This window comes from Larus michahellis, chromosome 1, assembly GCF_964199755.1.
Source record: "Larus michahellis chromosome 1, bLarMic1.1, whole genome shotgun sequence".
NCBI classification, from domain to species: Eukaryota; Metazoa; Chordata; class Aves; order Charadriiformes; family Laridae; genus Larus; species Larus michahellis.
In genome coordinates this window covers 222,554,674-222,573,311 of record NC_133896.1, presented here as the reverse complement: position 1 = coordinate 222,573,311, position 18,638 = coordinate 222,554,674, and the positions used below count along the sequence as shown (strand labels likewise).

General features: G+C 43.2%; 1 protein-coding gene across 1 annotated transcript in view; it reads right to left on the bottom strand.

Annotated features, from left to right (window-relative positions):
• Positions 1-2,810: 2,810 nt before the first annotated feature.
• PRCP (prolylcarboxypeptidase) overlaps positions 2,811-18,638 on the bottom strand; it is a 30,723-nt gene continuing 14,895 nt past the window's right edge. The window contains exons 2-9 of the mRNA XM_074572495.1: positions 16,705-16,845; positions 15,490-15,591; positions 15,028-15,209; positions 14,142-14,299; positions 12,628-12,800; positions 10,530-10,694; positions 8,519-8,706; positions 2,811-4,085 (exon numbers count right to left, since the gene is read on the bottom strand). Of these exons, the coding sequence (XP_074428596.1) occupies positions 3,881-4,085; positions 8,519-8,706; positions 10,530-10,694; positions 12,628-12,800; positions 14,142-14,299; positions 15,028-15,209; positions 15,490-15,591; positions 16,705-16,845 (1,314 nt within the window). The 3' untranslated portion in view covers positions 2,811-3,880. The remainder of the gene's footprint in view (positions 4,086-8,518; positions 8,707-10,529; positions 10,695-12,627; positions 12,801-14,141; positions 14,300-15,027; positions 15,210-15,489; positions 15,592-16,704; positions 16,846-18,638) is intronic.

Here is an 18,638-nt window from a genome sequence, read left to right as displayed (position 1 = left end):
GTTTCAGACACATTATTTTTAACTCAAACTACCATAAAAAAAATCTGGTTTTTTCCTCCAACATGGTTTCACGAGCGCACACCCCCAGTTACAGCACACTGATGATGTTCTGAATCAAAGGAGGAGAGCAACAAACATGGGCTTAGAGTATTTGATGCCTTGTGCTCTCTCAACCCCATGCTTATGGGCTCCAGAGCATCCTCCTGACCGTCGGAAACACACAATGATTCCACCATGAGTCCTGGAAGGAGCTAAAACATCTGTCAGCGTGCAAATCTTTAGCACGCAGAAAGCTTTTTAGGGCATTCATGATTGTTGCCACTCGTTAGAGATTAGATTCATAACCACTAAACACCCTCTTTAAGAGCAGAGGTAGAAAAAAGAAATCCCTTTCATTAAAGCGTAGTGACATTCTCTGCAACAGGGTGGGTAGACAGTAGGGGAGATAAAACTTGATTCTCACTTTGCATACGCTTTTTCTGTGGTTTAGAAACCACATTCCAGGTTCCTGGAGGGACTTTCCCTTCTCTAGCCCCCTTTCATGATGCAGTATTTGATGATCTGCAAAATTAAAATTACCTACAAACACAGCAAGTTATTGGCAGACGCTTTCTAGCTCCCACGCGAGACTCTACAGCCTCAGACCTGCCCAATTCGCTCTTTGGGCTACACAGCCCAGTCAAAACCCCCGCTTGCAGGGTCAGAAAGCGTTGCGGATCCATCCACACAACCTTCATCATCATCACCTGATACCTCGACTGCCATAGGCACCTTGAGGATTACCTTAACTAGTTTTCCTCCCTCTGCATCCGAGTCAAGCAGAAACAAGACAATATATTTGCAGAACTCTGAATCTGCCAAGGGATAAAAATCCATGTCTTTGCAAAGCAAAATCCAGTTCCAGAATCTCTCATTTCATTATTTTATTGCATTTTATTGAAACAAACTGCAGTTTCACCAGTAAGATTCACACCTTGGGCAAATAATTCATTCTCTTTCCTTCTGCATTTTCCCCAATGAGCAGGAAACACACATTTTTAAATTCCAGTAATTCATGACCCATGCCAAGGACACACGAGCCTGAGGTGAATTATGGCCCATCATTGTATGCCTGGAAAGAGAAATCAGCCATTTTGTTCTCACCATGAAACAAGCAGAAGAGCCAATGTTTAGGTGAGGTAGCCAAACACCACGAGACAGTCCCTCCGTAGCGTACAGAGGTGTCTACGTAGATTTTAAGATGAAGCCTGAATGCCCAAGGTAAATAAGACCTAAAGTTCCAACTACTCGAGAGGGAAAAATGTAGAAAGGAAGAACACGTAAAAATTAACGGAAGTCAGTCACCTAATTCATAAGCTGGTCCAAGCAGTAAGAACATGAACCAAAGTGCACTTGAATCAGAGTCTCACTGAATGGAATAGTAAGATTACTTTTAAAATAATTAAAAAAAAATAAAATCCACAAACAAAACCACACCGAACAATTTTTGGTTTTAAATTCTCAAAATGAAAAATTGAAAATTGCATGCTTTTTTACTAAAATGGCATTTTTTTTCTGCTTATGAAAGGAGTGAAAAAAGCAAGAAAAGAAGGATGAAAGTTTAAGTTACTTATGCCGATTGAAACCAGAAAGCGCTTTCCAAACAACAAAGCAGCTGTTTCCCGAGGCAGTAAGTCAGCCAGCAGGGGAGAGCGAAGGAGACACAAGCCGATTAGGATGTACAGTGGCCGTTAACTCGTGGGCTGTTCCCAGCCCAATGCATGGATATCCCCACGTCCTTCTCCATACAGCAGGGAAATGTTTACCCCAGGATCTGGACTTGGAGCAGCACCCTGAGCAATCAGCGGGAGCAGCTGGACCAGGCTGTTGCTTGCTCAGTTAAACCCTTTGTGATCCCCAAAGTTATAGTTACTCTTGCAGATTCCATTCCTTGCACTAACCCGGGACACTACCACACATCAATAAACATGTAAGGAGATAAAACGCTATTTCTAAAAACTTGACTGTAATTCACTTGATCATAAAACATTTTTGTTTCAAAAAAAATCAAGGCCACTGTGCCATTATAAAGTACACAAGCAAGAGCGTATTTACAGCAGAGTACCAAAAACTGGAATTATTGGAAAAGAGACTGCCAACAGCTTTCAGTCAACAGGTTTCGGGCAGGTTCTACGTAGCTCTTCTTTTTCCCCAGGTGGTTCTTCTCTGGCCTTGTTCTCTACAGTCGCGTAAGAAATTACCTTGCTCAAGAGCATGAGAGGTTCAGATTGCGGAGCCTGAACACAAAATGCCATGTTTAGCACAAGCCGAGGGAATGCCAGGAACTCTATTGGAAAGAAGATGCACAGGAGTGTATTAAGAGATAAAATTTCAGTGTTGGCTTTGCTTTGTTCCCAGAGGATGGGAGGAGACTGGGAACAGAAAAGGCCACCTGGTGTCTTAGGAAAACACTCAACTATCAGGCGTATCATCAAAGCTGGGGAAACTTTTCAACAGAATTGGAATTTTAAGAGTCTGGGGAAGAGAAGCCTTCCCCGAGTCTTTCTGAAACAGAGTTGTCCTTTAAACTGCAAAGAACCCTTTCTGAAGAAGGGCTCCAGTGTGAATGAAGCCAAAGCTGGAAGACGAGGGGACTGCCCCAGCCATTTATTAACGTCAAATATGCTGTCCCATGAATCAGGGCAGTTTGTCTGGTTTGGAAGCCTTACAGAAAGCCCGGTGCACCTGGCTGTCGAGCTCAGCATCAGGCTTTAGGCTGATCCAAGAGGATAGCTGCATTCTGTGTTTTGAATAGTTCGTCCCGCAAACAATTTTTTTTTTTAAAAAAGGCTTTTATTGAAGAGCCATCAGCAAACAGATCATGCAGAATTTGAACAATACACAGAACGGGGGGGAGGAGGGAATCCACACAAGGCACAGCCCCAATTATTTGTCACTTCATAAGATCCAAGTGTCACATTTGCTCTTCAAGAGAATAGCTTCGAAAGCTTCCTAATTTGAAAAAGCGAAGTGTCTGGGGGGGATACATGCATATACACACACGTACAAAACATACGCAGAGTTTTCTTTGGTAACCATCATCACAGTGGCAGGTATTTCAGGATTAGGACAAACAGCGAAGGAAGAAATAAAACCCTGATGCAGATTGTGCACGCTCAGACAGTTCTCAGCAGAGTGAGTCCGGGCCCAGCCCCGACCGTTCAGCTCAGCGCAGAATGGAAAAGCCACCTAAGGCAGCTTTGATTAATAAGCTGCTAGAAAACTAACGCGGGGAAAAAAAAAAGATATTAACTTATTTTCCAGCATTGATTCCAAAGGGTAAGGGCTGTTTAGTTTCTTTACGAATGGCACAGCCGGGTCTCCCGTGCCTTCCCTACCCCTCCACCAAATATCACAGTAAGACTGTGATATTCTGCTGTTCCCCCACTATCTCCATGCCCCTGCCGTGACAGCTTACACCAGCTGAGGATGTCTGAAATTCACTCCCACTGAAGGCAGCGGGATTTTTATCATCAGCAGCGCTGCCATTTAATCCACTGCATGTGCCAGCAGTCAGGGCAACCACCTAGCGCAGCAAGGAAGGCATCAAGCCTAGAACAGAAATTCTTCACGTTACGGTAAAGTACAGCGTTTAAGAGCAGAAGAGGAAAGCAAGCCAGGGCAGGCAGCTCAATCTACGCACTTTGACTACAGCTTATTATCTGAGAATGCTCTCCATCCATCTGCCGCCCGCTCCTCTCATGGGCACGAGCAACGGTTAGCACTGCAACACAGGTGAGGAAGCAGGAGTGAAATGCTCAGGTGACCGTGCGATAAGGCCTGGCTCTGCTCCCAGCAAAGCCAACAGAGGTATAATGGCCATAGTCGTCGTAGTACCACTTCAGTGGCTGTGCCTGGCCTTTTCAATCCACTGCTTCATGTAGCAGATCTCCAAGGCTCGAGCTTGCTGCACAGATTTGGGGTCCCCAGGGTTGCGGCTGCGCAGGTCCAGGTGATGGGCTCCATCTGGGATGACGATTGCCACGAGGGAATCGGTGATGTTCTGGGTCACCCCACCTGCAGACCATGGGTCCAGGCCACCGTTGCTGTAAGGGAAGAACACCTCATCAGGGTAGGTCTGCGCGGCAGCCAGTGGTGGGCCTGCAGCTCACACCAACATATCCACGTTGACTTTCTGCCAGTTTTGCATATATGTATACAGACAGAAACAGACCTCAGCTCTGTCTCAATGTCGAGCCCACTCCTCTGCTGAGAGGAGTCTTCTCAACAGAGGCATGGAGCTATCAGCAGCTTAAGCAAGGCTATGCTTCCGTCATTAATTATCTGCTAATTCAAATAACAACCTATAATAGTGCCTCAGCCTCTGGAGATAGATCTGCTGCCACCTGTCATTGTCATAAAAGGTTCCCCTGTGCTAAGATACATCCAAATTCCCAAATCAAAGCACTTTGCTTTTCTTCTTCACAGTCTGCCATAAACTAATAACCAACCGGACCCTTTAGAGCTGAATTTTCAGGAAGTTCTACCCTTTGCTGCCTCAGCTGGGTGCCAACCTGATTTTGCAAAGAAATGCTTGTACCTCCCGTTAGTCCCCTTATTTCTAATAACCACCATATTAAAGTTTTTATCCCTCAAAAATGTCTACAATGCCTCTTCCTCTGTGACAGGACAACGCAATGCAATTTACTTCCCCTCCTTCCTCACCTCCAGTCAATGAAAGGGCTCCTCGCACTGTGGATCTGACTCCAAGTAATACCTGGTCCATGGAGCAAGCCAATGGCTCAACAGGAATGAGATTTTTCCATCTCTCAATCCTAGCTTCGGACTTCACCCAGTGATCCCTACTACCTCTTATTTTCCTTTACCACAATATTCTTCCCACATGTGGTCCGTCCTCGTGCAGAAAGAATGCAACATCCATATACTTATGGAACTACACAAATCCAGATCTGCTCCTCACGTAAAACGCTGGACCTACCCACAAAAAGAAACATCAGAGATGGACTGTTCTAAGTCAGTGTAAATTTCTAGGAGGTGCTAAGAAATTAAAACATCCTCGGACATTGAGATATGCAGCTAGAAGAACACCACAATGGCAGCACGAGAAAATAACAGAAAGAAATAATGAATAAAAAAAGAGTTCTGTAGAAATAACTGAGAATAAAAACCTGATGGGGTCTGAACTAACACTTTCTTTGGTTTTGCATTGAAAAAAAACCAACCCAAGTATCTTGAATCTCTGTAGTTCTTTATTTTCAATGGTGCTAAATATGACTTAGGAGAAGAGAAACATTTTGTATCTGCAAAACAAGAAGCACACAGGGCTGACCAATAAGCAAAGCGCATTTGATTTAAAAGGTCGCCTGAATCGGCAGAGCACCTTGGCAACAGGGGGATGAGTTGCTGAGAGACCCAAGATGTACATGAACTTGGATCTTTTGGTCCCAGTCATGTGGAAACTAAGCATGGCACAAGAAAACGACACTGACTCTGGCTTTTCTGGGTGCTTCTGGCCGAGTCCTCCGCAGCTCCTGCCAAACGACGGCACCAGAGGCACTGACGCAGTTTGGGAAGTGGCACTTGCTGAGAGGAGGGGGCGATGGAGGCGTCACCACTAAATAATTGTAAATCTTAACAGAGTTTTACAGAATAAGATAATTCAGTACCAACTGGAATAGATTATTTATGTGTTAAAACTAAGCCTGCGTGTAAGTACTCAGTTGCCCATCTTATAGGAGTTTCCCTGATGTAAACAGAAGCAGTAAAAGGAAAGACAGAATAAAGGGGTCAGCCATTCCTTTCCAGCTGTGGCCAGGCAAGTAGAGCTTCAGAAAAAAAAAAAAACAAAAAACAACTAATGCAAAATATCATCATGCTAGTCCTGTTTTCAAGTCATCACGTTTCCTTGACAGCATAAATAGGGTCCCAGAGCAAACAGTTCCCTTCCTTATCATCTCTTCAGAGCCTCCTCAGCCCTCCAGCCCTGCCCAGAACAAGGAGAGGTTCTGCACAATCTCAGCAGCACTGTCCCTGCATCCTTTAACACACCCACTCTCCACAACTGCCAACTTTCCCTTTATTAACTTTGTTCTTGCACCTTTTCTCTTCAGCCAGGCATTGTTCTGCTTTCTCTTCTTTTCCTCCATTCCCTTCTTTTATGGTAACAATCCCCCCCCTTCTGCACATCGGTATCTCTCAAAACAGCGCCTTCACCTTCTGCCTCTGCCCTGCCAGTGCAGAACTGGAGAGGTGAGTGCCCTAACTTAGAAGCACACAACCTAGGGGTGTGTGATCCATCCAGACTGAAAAATATCAGGTTTTAGACTGTGCACGCCAGATTTTGTACTGTCTGATAGAACCTGAGCTGACTTTGACGACCACAGTATGCTGATGATGAGACACTGCCAACTGCTACGAGCTCTCTGCCACCACATGTATACGAACAGCATTACAACGCCGTTCCCACCACAGTGTGGCACTTGCACACCAAGCACACGGCATGTTCCAGTAAGAGTATCAGGAGTGGAAATTGCTGGAAGACAAAGGGTTCTGAAAACCCCACCTTCCTCAAACGAGTGTTTTAATAAAGATGCGCTGCCCAGGACAGGCAAGTAATATCTGCCTACAGCCTAAGTAACCGCTCACACACTCCATTCCTCCGAGAAGGTACCAAAGTGGCACTGGAGATTCCTGCGTCGGTATCATACAACACATACCAGACGGTGTGACTGCAGAGTGACGCACTGCTCAGAGAGGGAGAAGCGGCAGCACCAGTTTAAGCATCCAGACCAAGTCCCACTGCGGCTGGGTAAATCCACCCCACCGTGGCTCTGGTTAGATGGAGTATCCTTTCCTTCCTGCACTACACTGTTGTGCAACTTGCCTGACACTTCAAACGCAGTGCTTTTTACCCCACAGGGAGCCACATCCCCGGGTAAACACAGGGATATTTTTTGTAAAGCACTCCGCATTGTTCGAGGATAAAAGGCTCTTATACAAAATGTACAGTGTTGACAATGTATTTGTTTGAAGAGAAACAACCCAGCTTGAGATCCAAAGCTTTGTGTGCACAGCACTACTTCTTCATTCATTTGGTTGCTTTCAAGCTTTTCTCATTTCAAGCTCCTTCAGCTGGCATAAATTCTTAACCACTTCGATTTGTTTGCTTGTCTATCGCTTACAAAGCGGATTTCTACTGTACAGAGCTGTGAAGCCTTGGAAATAAGCATCACTGCAGAAATTAAGTTAAACCAACACAATTTTTTTTTTTATTAAAAAGTTTTCCCAAAAAGGGTGGAATTTCTCACTCTAGAGCAGACATCCTGCTGGGACACAAACAGCAAGAGACAAACAAAAGGAAAGCAACAGGCCTTTGGAGCCAAACAGACCAACACTAACAGCTGAAATCCAGAGAATAATCCCCAATTCAAGTGACTTTCTACTTTTAAAATACATACCTATTTACCAAATCCAACAGGCTAATCTTGAGTTTTGTTTAAAAAAGTGGCAGGGGTGGTTTTTTTGTTGTTTTTTTGCTTTTTTTTGAAGAGGTCTTGCACAATTTTAACCAGAGCACAGAGGATACACATCCAGGAGCTGCCCGCAGCGGGTAACGAGCAGATCAAGTCAGAACTCCCGAAGCATCGGCTTCAGTGGGTTTATTAAATGCCTCCCCACCACATAACGACCTGATGAACAGCCAGTACTTCGCTGTTCAAAATTCTGTATCACCTCACAGAAGCACAGCTACATGAACCTCCCTTTAAAGAAAGGGGAGTTTAATCTTCAAAATAAGAAAAGTGAAGGCTGGGTAGAAAGCAAGCAACATGCGCTAGTTTTTGCACTAGACTAAAACATTTCTTTCTTTTTGTGTCCACATACAAAGGTGTTTCAGACAAACTTCTGCTGTGTTACCAGTATGACTTCTTGCTAGAATGGAAACATCTCTCTGGATTTGCATCTTACACAAGTTTGTTGAAACTTGCCTAATTACCACTAAAAGAAAAGGGCAATTGGCAGTGACAGGAAAGCTCCCCACGTTACTTTTCTCTTTTTTCTGTATCAAAGAGAAAAAGGAATGTCACGCCAGCCCCTCCACAAGGCTATCACCCAGAGCAACAATTCTAGTGATCGAGATCCTGTGTTAGCTAGAGCTTGTTTAGACTTTCCTTTATGTGAAAGAGACACTGCTTTGGCTTCAGAAAAGCCGGACGGATTTACCAGCATGGGAAACCTGGACCTTGGCCACAAGATAAGAAGGAACCCACATGGAAAGAAAATTACATTTGGCAGAATCCCAACCCAGATTCTTCTTTTAGAGTCACACAGGCAGTGACAGAACAGTTGGCTGCTTTGGCCACTGCACATTGACCGTTTTACTCTCAAGAGCAACACAAAGCATGCCCATCATTTATTCAGCTGGAAAGTTGCAGACAGATCCTTTTGCTACTTAGGCCAGGCTCTCCGCACTAACCACCCAAGCTGATGGAAGAACTCTAGAAGCTGAAACAAGGCTCACCTGAAGATGATGTTGCTGTGTGAACTGATGTTTTTCCCTCCATACATAGAAAGAATCCAAGAGGGGCGAGGCCTCACTCCCCACAGCCTGTAACACTCTTCTGAAAGTGCTTCAAAGTCCCATTTCTGAGGCTCGAACATGTCATTGACCCCATCCGTGCACATGGGCATCACCATCTCGGTGCAAGCCTGAAAGAAAGAGCAGGGCAACAAGATGTATTCCCAGGAGACTGTCCAACAGCTGTTAGTGCAGTATTTCAATAAAAGAGCTCACACAACATTTGTTCCTGATACAGGCCAGGCTGCCGTTGGCCACCTGGGCACACTGCTGGCTCATATTCAGCCGGCTGTCCACCAACACCCCCAGGTCCTTTTCCACCAGGCAGCTCTCCAGCCACTCTGCCCCAAGCCTGTAGCGTCCATGGGGTTGTTGTGACCCAAGTGCAGGACCCGGCACTTGGCCTTGTTGAACCTCATACCACTGGCCTCAGCCCATCGATCCAGCCTGTCCAGATCCCTCTGCAGAGCCAACCTACCCTCAAGCAGATCAACACGCCTGTCCAACTTGGTGTCATCTGCAAACTTACTGAAGTACACTCAATCCCCTCATCCAGATTATTTATGAAGATATTAAAGAGAACCAGCCCCAGCTCTGAGCCCTGGGGAACACCACTTGTGACCAGCCACCAAGTGGATTTAACTCCATTCACCACCGCTCTCTGGGCCCGGGCCTCCAGCCAGTTTTTACCCAGCAAATAATATACCCATCCAAGCCACGAGCAGCCAGTTTCTCCAGAAGAGTGCTGTAGGAAATGGTGTCAAAGGCTTTACTCCAGTCTAGGTAGACAACACCCACAGCGTCTCCCTTGTCCACTAAGCTCGTCACCTTTCTCACAGAAAGAGATCAGGCTGGTCAAGCAGGACCTGCCTTTCACGAACCCTTGTTGACTGGGCCTGAGCTCCTGGTTGTCCCGTACACGCCATGTCATGGCACTCAAGATGACCTGCTCTAAAACCTGCGCTAAAAAAAAAATGACCTTCCTCAGCACGAAGGTCAGACTGACAGGCCTGCAGTTCCCCAGATCCTCTTTCTGGCCGTTCTTGTAGATACCAAGCAAAAGCTTCATCTTTCACACAAACTATTCTTTGACACCTTAGTGATACTAACTAAAAAAGAAAAAATATATCCTGGAAGCAACACAGATTAATTGCCATGGTGGGGGCTAACTCACAATCTGTTCTACTTGCCCCCTTTCCCACATGCCTTCAGAAACAGGCAGGGAAAACACTGCAGAGTTGTTTTGATGAGCCCAGCTGCCATATTCTTTGTCACCCATATGGTGTTTCCCTCCTTTCTCGGAGGAGAACTTATAAAGCCTGCATTATCTCCTGGGACTGCGCAGAACAAATACATGGGAGACAGTAGCCAAGAGCAGATGGTCGCAACCTGAACATCAAATTCTTAACACCTTGCTTCTGGAAGCAGCTGCTCTGCTCTTCAGAAGAGACTGTATATAACAGTGTTGCATGTGCTTAGTAATGCCCTGCACCCCTTACCACAGGGATCTGTATTTTTATTACCTACTTGGTGAGAAAGGTTGGGTCTCGGTGAGCTACAGGATAAACAGCTTTAGTTGAAAGAAATCAGTATCAACACATCCTGACATATTTTCATGTACAAATTGAGGTGGACAGCTGGGATGGGGGGATTAGAGACCAAGAAGATAGTTTTCCAGTCTATATGAAGAGCTGAAACTCAACAATTAGCTAGATAACGAAGAGACAACGTAAACCTCCTGGGAAAGCTACTTCTTTTCTTCCTCACCCTCCCCACTACAATCACACTTGCTTCATGATTACATTTATCATCAGTACATCAATCACATCTGGTGCAATATATTGACAGCTAAATGACCTGACAATTCTCATCAGCTCTAGCTCAAAAAACCCTCACCCATTTGCAATTTAGAAAAGAGTGCATAGAAAAAAAACTCTTAGAAAAGAGTGTGTACCTGATAGTACCAACCCAACTGGCCCAGATTCTTCGTTGCAGTCTCAGAGGTGTCTAAGCATGAGGCTTCTCCTGAATAATTGTAGTATAAATTTACTGCCTGGAAAACATTCTGCAGCAACAGTTTGTCAGAAAGACGGGGATCCTTCAAGAACTTGCAGACTTCCTGCAACGAATAGAGAAGGGGGAGTCTAAATTTATAAGAAATAAAGATTAATACATAATACCTGATAGGATATAAATTTCTTTTCAAGGTACAGTCAGACCACTTCCAGAAAGCTTCTTTTATGCAGTGATATACCCTGGGCATTATCACAAAAAGCAGTATTCCATTCGCGTAGTGCGTGACACTATCACAGAACAACAGGGGTTAGAAGGGACCTTCAGAGATCATCGAGTCCAAACCCCGTGCCAAAGCAGGGTCACCCAGAGCAGGCTGGACGTATCCAGGCAGCTTTTAAATATCTCCAGAGAAGGAGACTCCACCACCTCTCAGGGCAGCCTGTGCCAGTGCTCTGCCACCCTCAAAGTAAAGCAGTTTGTCCTCGTGTTCAGATGGAATTTCCTGTGCTCCAGTTTGTGCCCGTGGCCCCTTGCCCTGTTGCTGGGCACCACTGAGAAGAGTCTGGCCCCATCCTCCTGACACCCGCCCTTTAGATATTGATAAGCATTGATGTGGTCCCCTCTCAGCCTTCTCTTCTCCAGGCTACTGTGAGGAACCTGAAACTTTACATTTCCTGATTAAAACTTTAAAAACAGTGCGACCTTCATATTTCATTCACCAAGCTTTTCAATCCATTTCCCATTCTTTAAATACTTATAAAGAGCATTTAGCTCCTCTAATGAAAGATAACACATGCAAATATATAACAAAGAAGCTCTAGATATAGATTGGAGTTCCCTGCAGTCTGCCGTAGTACAAAAGGAAACATCCATGTAAGGAAAGCTCTAATGTTTTTGTACCGCAGCATTGCAAAATTCTTAGTTCTTTGTGTTTGGAAAATATGAGGTGGAACAAAGCACTCTTTCACCAATGAAAAATTAAGAGCAATCTCGGGTAGAGTTTAATTCAAAATCTCAACCTAGGACACAACTCGTACAACCAGTACATCAGTTCCATACATATATAGCAGTTACTCAAATACATTTTTCCCTGCTTTCTCACCCTCAGTGTCAGATTAGAGATTCTGTTCCAGAAAAAAGTATCTGAACAGCTTAAATAACTCGATTTCATACATTAGCATTTTCTATTGTAGGTTTATACCTCAGTCAAACAGACACAGTGGGGACAGTGGTGAATGTGAGCACACCTCTTAAGTTGCGTCAGACTGATAACAAAGCAGAAATAATTTTCAAGGAATTCATACTGCCCTTTGCAGACATACACATAGGACAGATTAATGTCCCTCCCCTCTTCCATCAGGCAGTTCTACCCAAGGGAAATTCTTTATTTTATATCTAACCACCGTTTAGCCAAAAATCCTAGTATTTTATCTAGCTTACCTGCCATACACAGTAACCCAAAGCCATGCAGGGAAATTCAGCCACGGTCTTAAAAGACTAAAAACACTCCAAGAAAACAGAAATCTTGGAGAAAGCACTGAGATTAACAGAACTGCACAAGTGAAGGTCTGCAAGTGTGAAGAGGTTCTGCTTTGAAAAGTGACCAACCCTGCAAGGAATAAATTTGTGGGGATGCACATTTCCTCCCTCACCAATTCTCCCACATCAAAAAGGACGTAGGCTCAAAACTTTCTCTTTAATTGCAAGCCCTGCCAGCTAAGCCTGGCATTAGAAGTTCTAATTCCACGTGCTTTTTGTGCAACATTTCTGCTCCTCTGAACAACTCTGCAGGACAGCTGAGTTTTTTCAGTAACCCCTGGCACTTTTCTTCTGGGCTCTTGATGCAAACTATTAGCCCTACAAGTGGCAGTTAGTCAACAAAGCAGTAGATGCACAAGAAGATATTGCCCTGGTTCTCTTTTCAGCCATGTTGGTTCTACAGAGCGAAAAATAAAGGAAAAGGTGCAGACTAGGAGAGAGAGAGAGAATTAGTTAAACCGAATGGTCAATTCTACAAGACATTTGTTCTCAATTACCTTTATAGGCCAAGCTGGCAGAGGCTGCAAGAAGTCCGCTTTATAGGGATAGTTCACCATAGCCAAGTTTATCCATGTTTCACTCAGCCAATTTTTCAATATAGCAGCATCCTGAAGATTTTTTAATGGGCTGCACAAATGAAACGTGCTGGAAAGCCACTGTAAACCTGCATCTTTAATAACAAAAAAAAATATTTAATGTATTGCACCATTAACACATAGATCAGTTGTGCTGTTGCTAAAAAATATTTTTCCTTAGCATAACTAAACTGGTGAAATTATTCCACATACAGCAAGCATAGCAGATCGAGTTTTAGACAGCGCCTCTAAGGGAAGAGGAATACAATCTGCATACTTCAGCATATGGGTATGTCACAGCTAAGATAATGTTATCTAAAAAAGCAAAGACAGATTTACAAGACATTTGGCATTTTTTTGATAGGAAGTAACATCAGGGCACGCTTCTTCCAACAAAAGGAAAAACTTCAAACCAGGTATCTCACAGTGCAAGGACTATTAATATAGATAGATCTCTTGGGACTCTGCCAGCATTTCCTTTCATTATTTCATCTGGTCTAGAACTCATCCATCTGGAATTCATCGCTTTAGTTAGCTAACTCCTCATACCAGACTTTCTCTTTAGGACACTGAACTGAAGTTAACTATTTATTTTAAAAAAACTGAATTCCTTTGCTGTACAGCAACCTCATCTGATATAGAATCATAGAATCATTTAGGTTGGAAGAGACCCTTAAGATCATCGAGTCCAACCATTAACCAAACACTGACAAACCCACCGCTAAGCCGTGTCCCCCAGCACCACATCTACATGTCTTTTAAATACCTCCAGGGATGGCGACTCCACCACTGCCCTGGGCAGCCTGTTCCAATGCTTGACAACCCTTTCGGTGAAGAAATTTTTCCTAATATCCATCCTAAACCTCCCCTGGCACAACCTGAGGCTGTTTCCTCTTGTCCTATCACTTGTTACCTGGGAAAAGAGACCAACACCCACCTCGTTACAGCATCCTTTCAGGTAGTTACAGAATCATTTAGGTTGGAAAAGACTCTTAAGATGATTGAGTCCAACTCAGTCCTCAGTCCCTAGCATTGAATCCATAAAGACTGAAGTGATTTTCCATACCTGATTGCCTCAGTTAGTATTCAAACTTCTTTTTTTTTTTTTTAGAGTAACTACTACCTGGCCTACTTTGTCAGAAAGGAATACAAGCCTTGAGGTTCTGTCCTGGAGGCGGCTCCTGTCTGACCTTAGGGATGTTTTGGACCTGGATTCTGAATCACACCAAGTGTGAACTAAGCTTGTGATCCAACAAAACAGACATTTAAAAAATAATGCTAAGCTCATTTGGCAGTTTTCGGTACTAAGAATATAGTTTGAAAAAAAAATCAATACATATATGGGTGAAAGCCATACATAAACTTGCTGATTTTATGAAGTCATAACACAATCCTGAACATTATGACCCTTTGAAAAACTATTGGTGAGGTCTCACCTGTTGAGGAAAGGTGGTTAATGGCATTCCAAGAATTCCGGATGCTTTCTGAGCAGCCTGTCCCACTCTTTTTGAAATCATTAGTCACTATGCTGAAATAAGTGCCACACGGAACCAAATCACCAAACTGCCAGATTGGGGCAGAGGCTGCCAGAGCTCTGCAAAGGGACATAGAAAGATTGTTTGGAAAAACCACATGTGTGCTAAACCCTGCAAAGTGAACTCCCGTCCTCTGGTCAATACCCTCCCCGCAGCCACTATCTAAGCAGCATTTCTAATTCAGCTTGGACACTGAGTCATAGGTGAACCTTGCAAAACTATTCCATAGGTCCGCATGCAAAGTAAGTCTTGGACCCTAGTACAAAGATATCAGTAAATACATAAAGTAGAAATTCAGACTTGCTTACTTTATTATTTTTCACTCTCATCTAGCACCTAGGTCCTTCTCACTAAGCATTGTGCAAACTCAGCTGAAGAGAGCCCCTGTCCACAAAAATCTACACTTTTAGCAGACGAAGGTAGGGGAATGACTAATCTTGTTTCCCAGAGGAGAACTAAGGCATTCAAGAGATTAAAGACCTGCCTGAAGTCACCAGGAAGCCTAGTGACCCTAAAAATATTAGGTGCAAAGTCAGTGTTCATAGTAATTGTTTTTACAAAACTAACAGGTAGCCCTGAAAATAGGCACCATCCAGTACCTGCTGACCTACAGCTGTCTTTAGTAGGCAAACAGGGCCTCTTCCCAAATTCAAGGTAGCTTAATTCCTTCTCCCATTAGCAAAAAACTCAAACCAGCCTAAATTATGGTATTTCACCCAATGCTGTAATATTTATAGCACGGAAGGAACAAGTGCCAGCTGTGTCTGAGCAGGATGAGTACACTCACCCAACTACCACATGGGGGTACTTCATCCTAAACCAGGCTGCAAGCATTCCTCCATAAGATCCTCCTATAGCTATGACAGGACTGTAACGGGCTCCTGCAATGGTCGTCTTCAAGTACTCAATCAGTACTGCGAAGTCTGCCAGAGCTTGTTCTGATGTCAGGTAATTCAGATGCTTGGAATCCTGGGACAAAGAGAGCAGGTCACATGCAGCACAGAAGTGATTTCCAGCAGCAGTCTTCCTATTCACCACAGCAGCTGTCAAGTGCTAAATCGGTGCCTGGTAACAAGCTCAGATGTTTTTTTTAATCCTAGAATTGACAGTTACAAAACCAGGATAGTTGTGTGCTTATAGCACATCTAAATCTTACTCGGGCTAACAGTCATTACACTGGCAAGCACTACAATAAGCAGAATTATGCTTGTACAGAACACGTTTAAAGAAGACAAAAGACGACACTTACGCTGAAAGACTCATTCCCAAAGGGCAAAGATTCTCCATAATATCTATGTTCAGCAAATACTAACATTGCATTAAGTTCTTCAGCCACATCCCACATAAAACCCTGATGGGAAGAAAACAGACAATGAAATAAATTGAATCAATTATTTTCCAAAGTTTCTACTTTCAGTCTAGTGTATTCCAACTCTTATTCGTTGATCAGAAAGATATACTATCAAAATACAACTACAAAGACAGAGTGCAAATTTGGTTTTAAAATATCACTAAAGTAGGAAAACACAAAAAACAGATCTCCACCCAGAGACAGGGTCATGTGCAAAGAAAATATGAATATTTTAATGCTGCAAAATATTAAGCAGTATTGTTTTGTGGGTACACACAGGCAGTCCTGCCGGAACTCCTATGGCACAGGCTTATTCCATAGGAAATAAAAAACTCTACAGGAAAAAAGCATGCATTTGAGTTATGACTACATTACAGAAAACACAAAATTTGTCTGGCAATCAGCAATAACCTAGAGCATTGCAATACGCTTATTTTCAACTAATAAATAATTACAGCTTCTTATCGCTTGTTGCCAGCAGCTTGTTACCACCAGTTATGGAAAGAGGCAGACAGAGATCACCTGCTGACAGAACAAAGTGTGTAAGCATTCCTTGGTTGCTCTGAGCCCAGCACATGCCACCTCCTGTTGTGTTACTGGACTTTGTATTGAAGTGGCTGAAAAATGCCCACACGCGCCACTCTGCATTCGTATCAGTCGGGGAAGTAAACTTCCACAGGTCTTCTCAAAGAACGAGAATGATCTGTCTTTGATTTCCAGCCCCCTTCATTTCACTTCACATTTTTCTTACGGAGGAAAAAACATAATCAAAACCTCTCATTTTACTTGGGGAATCTAAAGTACTGGGATAGGTGTAATTTGGTCCAAAATTTTGCATTCTTACTTTGAGGCACCTTAAACTGTTTCCTCTAGAAACTTTCTTCACAACTCAAGGAAGTTAATACAAGTGTATTCCTCTGATTTCTATGAGCTTCGAACAGGACCCTGAATCCCCTAAAACTTTCTCTGTGCTTTTTTTCAGCTTCCTCTTCCTCCTATAACAATCACAATAACCATTACAAAGTTCTCTAAGTGATATTCTGACACTGTCTCCTTGTTCCTCCTTTTTTTTCACTACTGCAAAGAAGGACTGTAATTCAAGAATCTACGTACCGTATTGTTGCAGAACCACGTGATGTCTCCTTCATTGCCTGTATAAAACAGTATTGGCCCATTATCTTTCTTCCAGTGCTGATCTGCTACTAGATACCGCTGCCGGAACGTAAGATTTTCATCAAATCCAAAGTGATCAATCTGTAAGAACAAGGAAATACAACATGTTCAGAAAACTAAAATTGACTATGGAGTCCACTGCAAGTGCTGAGTCCCTTTTGCAGACAAAAAATAAAGAAAAGTAAAAAGGTTTTACTGAGAAAAAAACATGACACTGAAGTGATTTATATTCCTAGATTCCCAATACAGCAAAGTTCTTCTGCTTTACAAAGGTAACCAGCCAAAATTACAGGTGTATATGCTGAACAAGAAATGTTATTTTCAGCTATTAAAAAAAAATAAAAATCCATGCCCTTATAGTATCGCACTTAACATGAGATATTTTGAATTAGGAAATCAGACAAATCTGCCGAGGGGTCACAAAGTATCTGATATAATAAAACTGCACCAACAAGTAAGGAGAGTCACTGACCCTCAATGTTTTGAGTCTTAGGAAGATTCCTTACAAACCTTATCCCCTATTAAAAAAAAAAAACACCCCAAAAAAACCCACCAACAAAAAGCCCCACCTTTTCTCTTCCCCTTTTGGCATAAGATTGAAGTTTAAACAGATTCTTGTGAGAAAGTGGTTTTCGGGGTTATTTTTTTTTTATTATTATTCTTAGAAAATACTAATTCTCTGTAGTTCTCATGCTATTAACATATTTTTCAGAGTTTTATGGAGTGCTGCTTCTCTTCTTCACTAACTCACATACCCTCCCCAGTTCTTTCCACTGCCCTACAAATATCGCAAGCCTATACATACCACCTAACCCAACCCCCCCAGCGTTAGCTTTGTTCCCTCATTAGAAATTTAATTTCAATTCCTAAGGTCAGTTTTTCAGCTTTTATTGACACTGCTTTGTACGCACTATTCCCCTTGACTCTTTCCCAACCATTCATCCATACTGGAAAGTTTATCAATTGCTTTTACAAGGGAGATCCCTGCATGGGCATAATTTTAATCTAGAATACCCATGCAGGCTTTTACTATAAAAAAATTTAAAAATTAATCAAAACACAGAACTACTCTCAAAGAGCTATGCTGCTTAATTACCACGTATTCACAAATCATCGCTACTTTTATTCATCAGCTGGAGATGACCCGTAGCTTCCCAATTTTGACTTCCATCAGCACAAAGCATCATCTTTTCCCTTCATATTGTTTCTTGCTGGTGGTAACAGCCTGACATCTGCTGGCTTGAACATCTCCGCTCACCCATCTGCCTTTACACCAATAACTCTGCCGAAGCCCTCGGCTGCTCCAGGACCCAGCCTTTCCCATCTCCGGTTTTGAGAACATCTGCAGGTTACTGTTAAAAAGCAGCAAGTCGCACACAGACGCAAGCACTGGCTGCTAATGCAGCACCCTACCTGCTAGGCAGATTCCTCCAGGCAGCTCAGGAACGCCTAACTCTGGACCTGCAGGATCCAGCTACTCCACACCACGGACGTGTGTTTGGTTTGGGCCAAAGAGAGCACAGGACGGAACAGCTGGAGGTCTGTGCATGGTCTTGACAGAGATAAGAGACAAGGTCTTTGCCCCAAATGAGCTAACTTCAGTGACTACTTCCAGACCTAAATAAAACTAAATTATGTATGTTCGACAGTTTTGCTCAGTGGGACCATTTATTACTTACTTGTAATTACATGGCGATGTCATCACGCACATGCTTAAGGGCTGTTTCACTGAATTCAAGTGCTGACAAGAGACGTCGGGCTTATTTTACACTGACAACTCACCTGCTCCTTTTTCATTCGCACAGTTATTAATTTTAGTTTCACTTTCTACATCATCAAGAGTGATAGTGATCAGATGTAGAAAGGCAGAACAA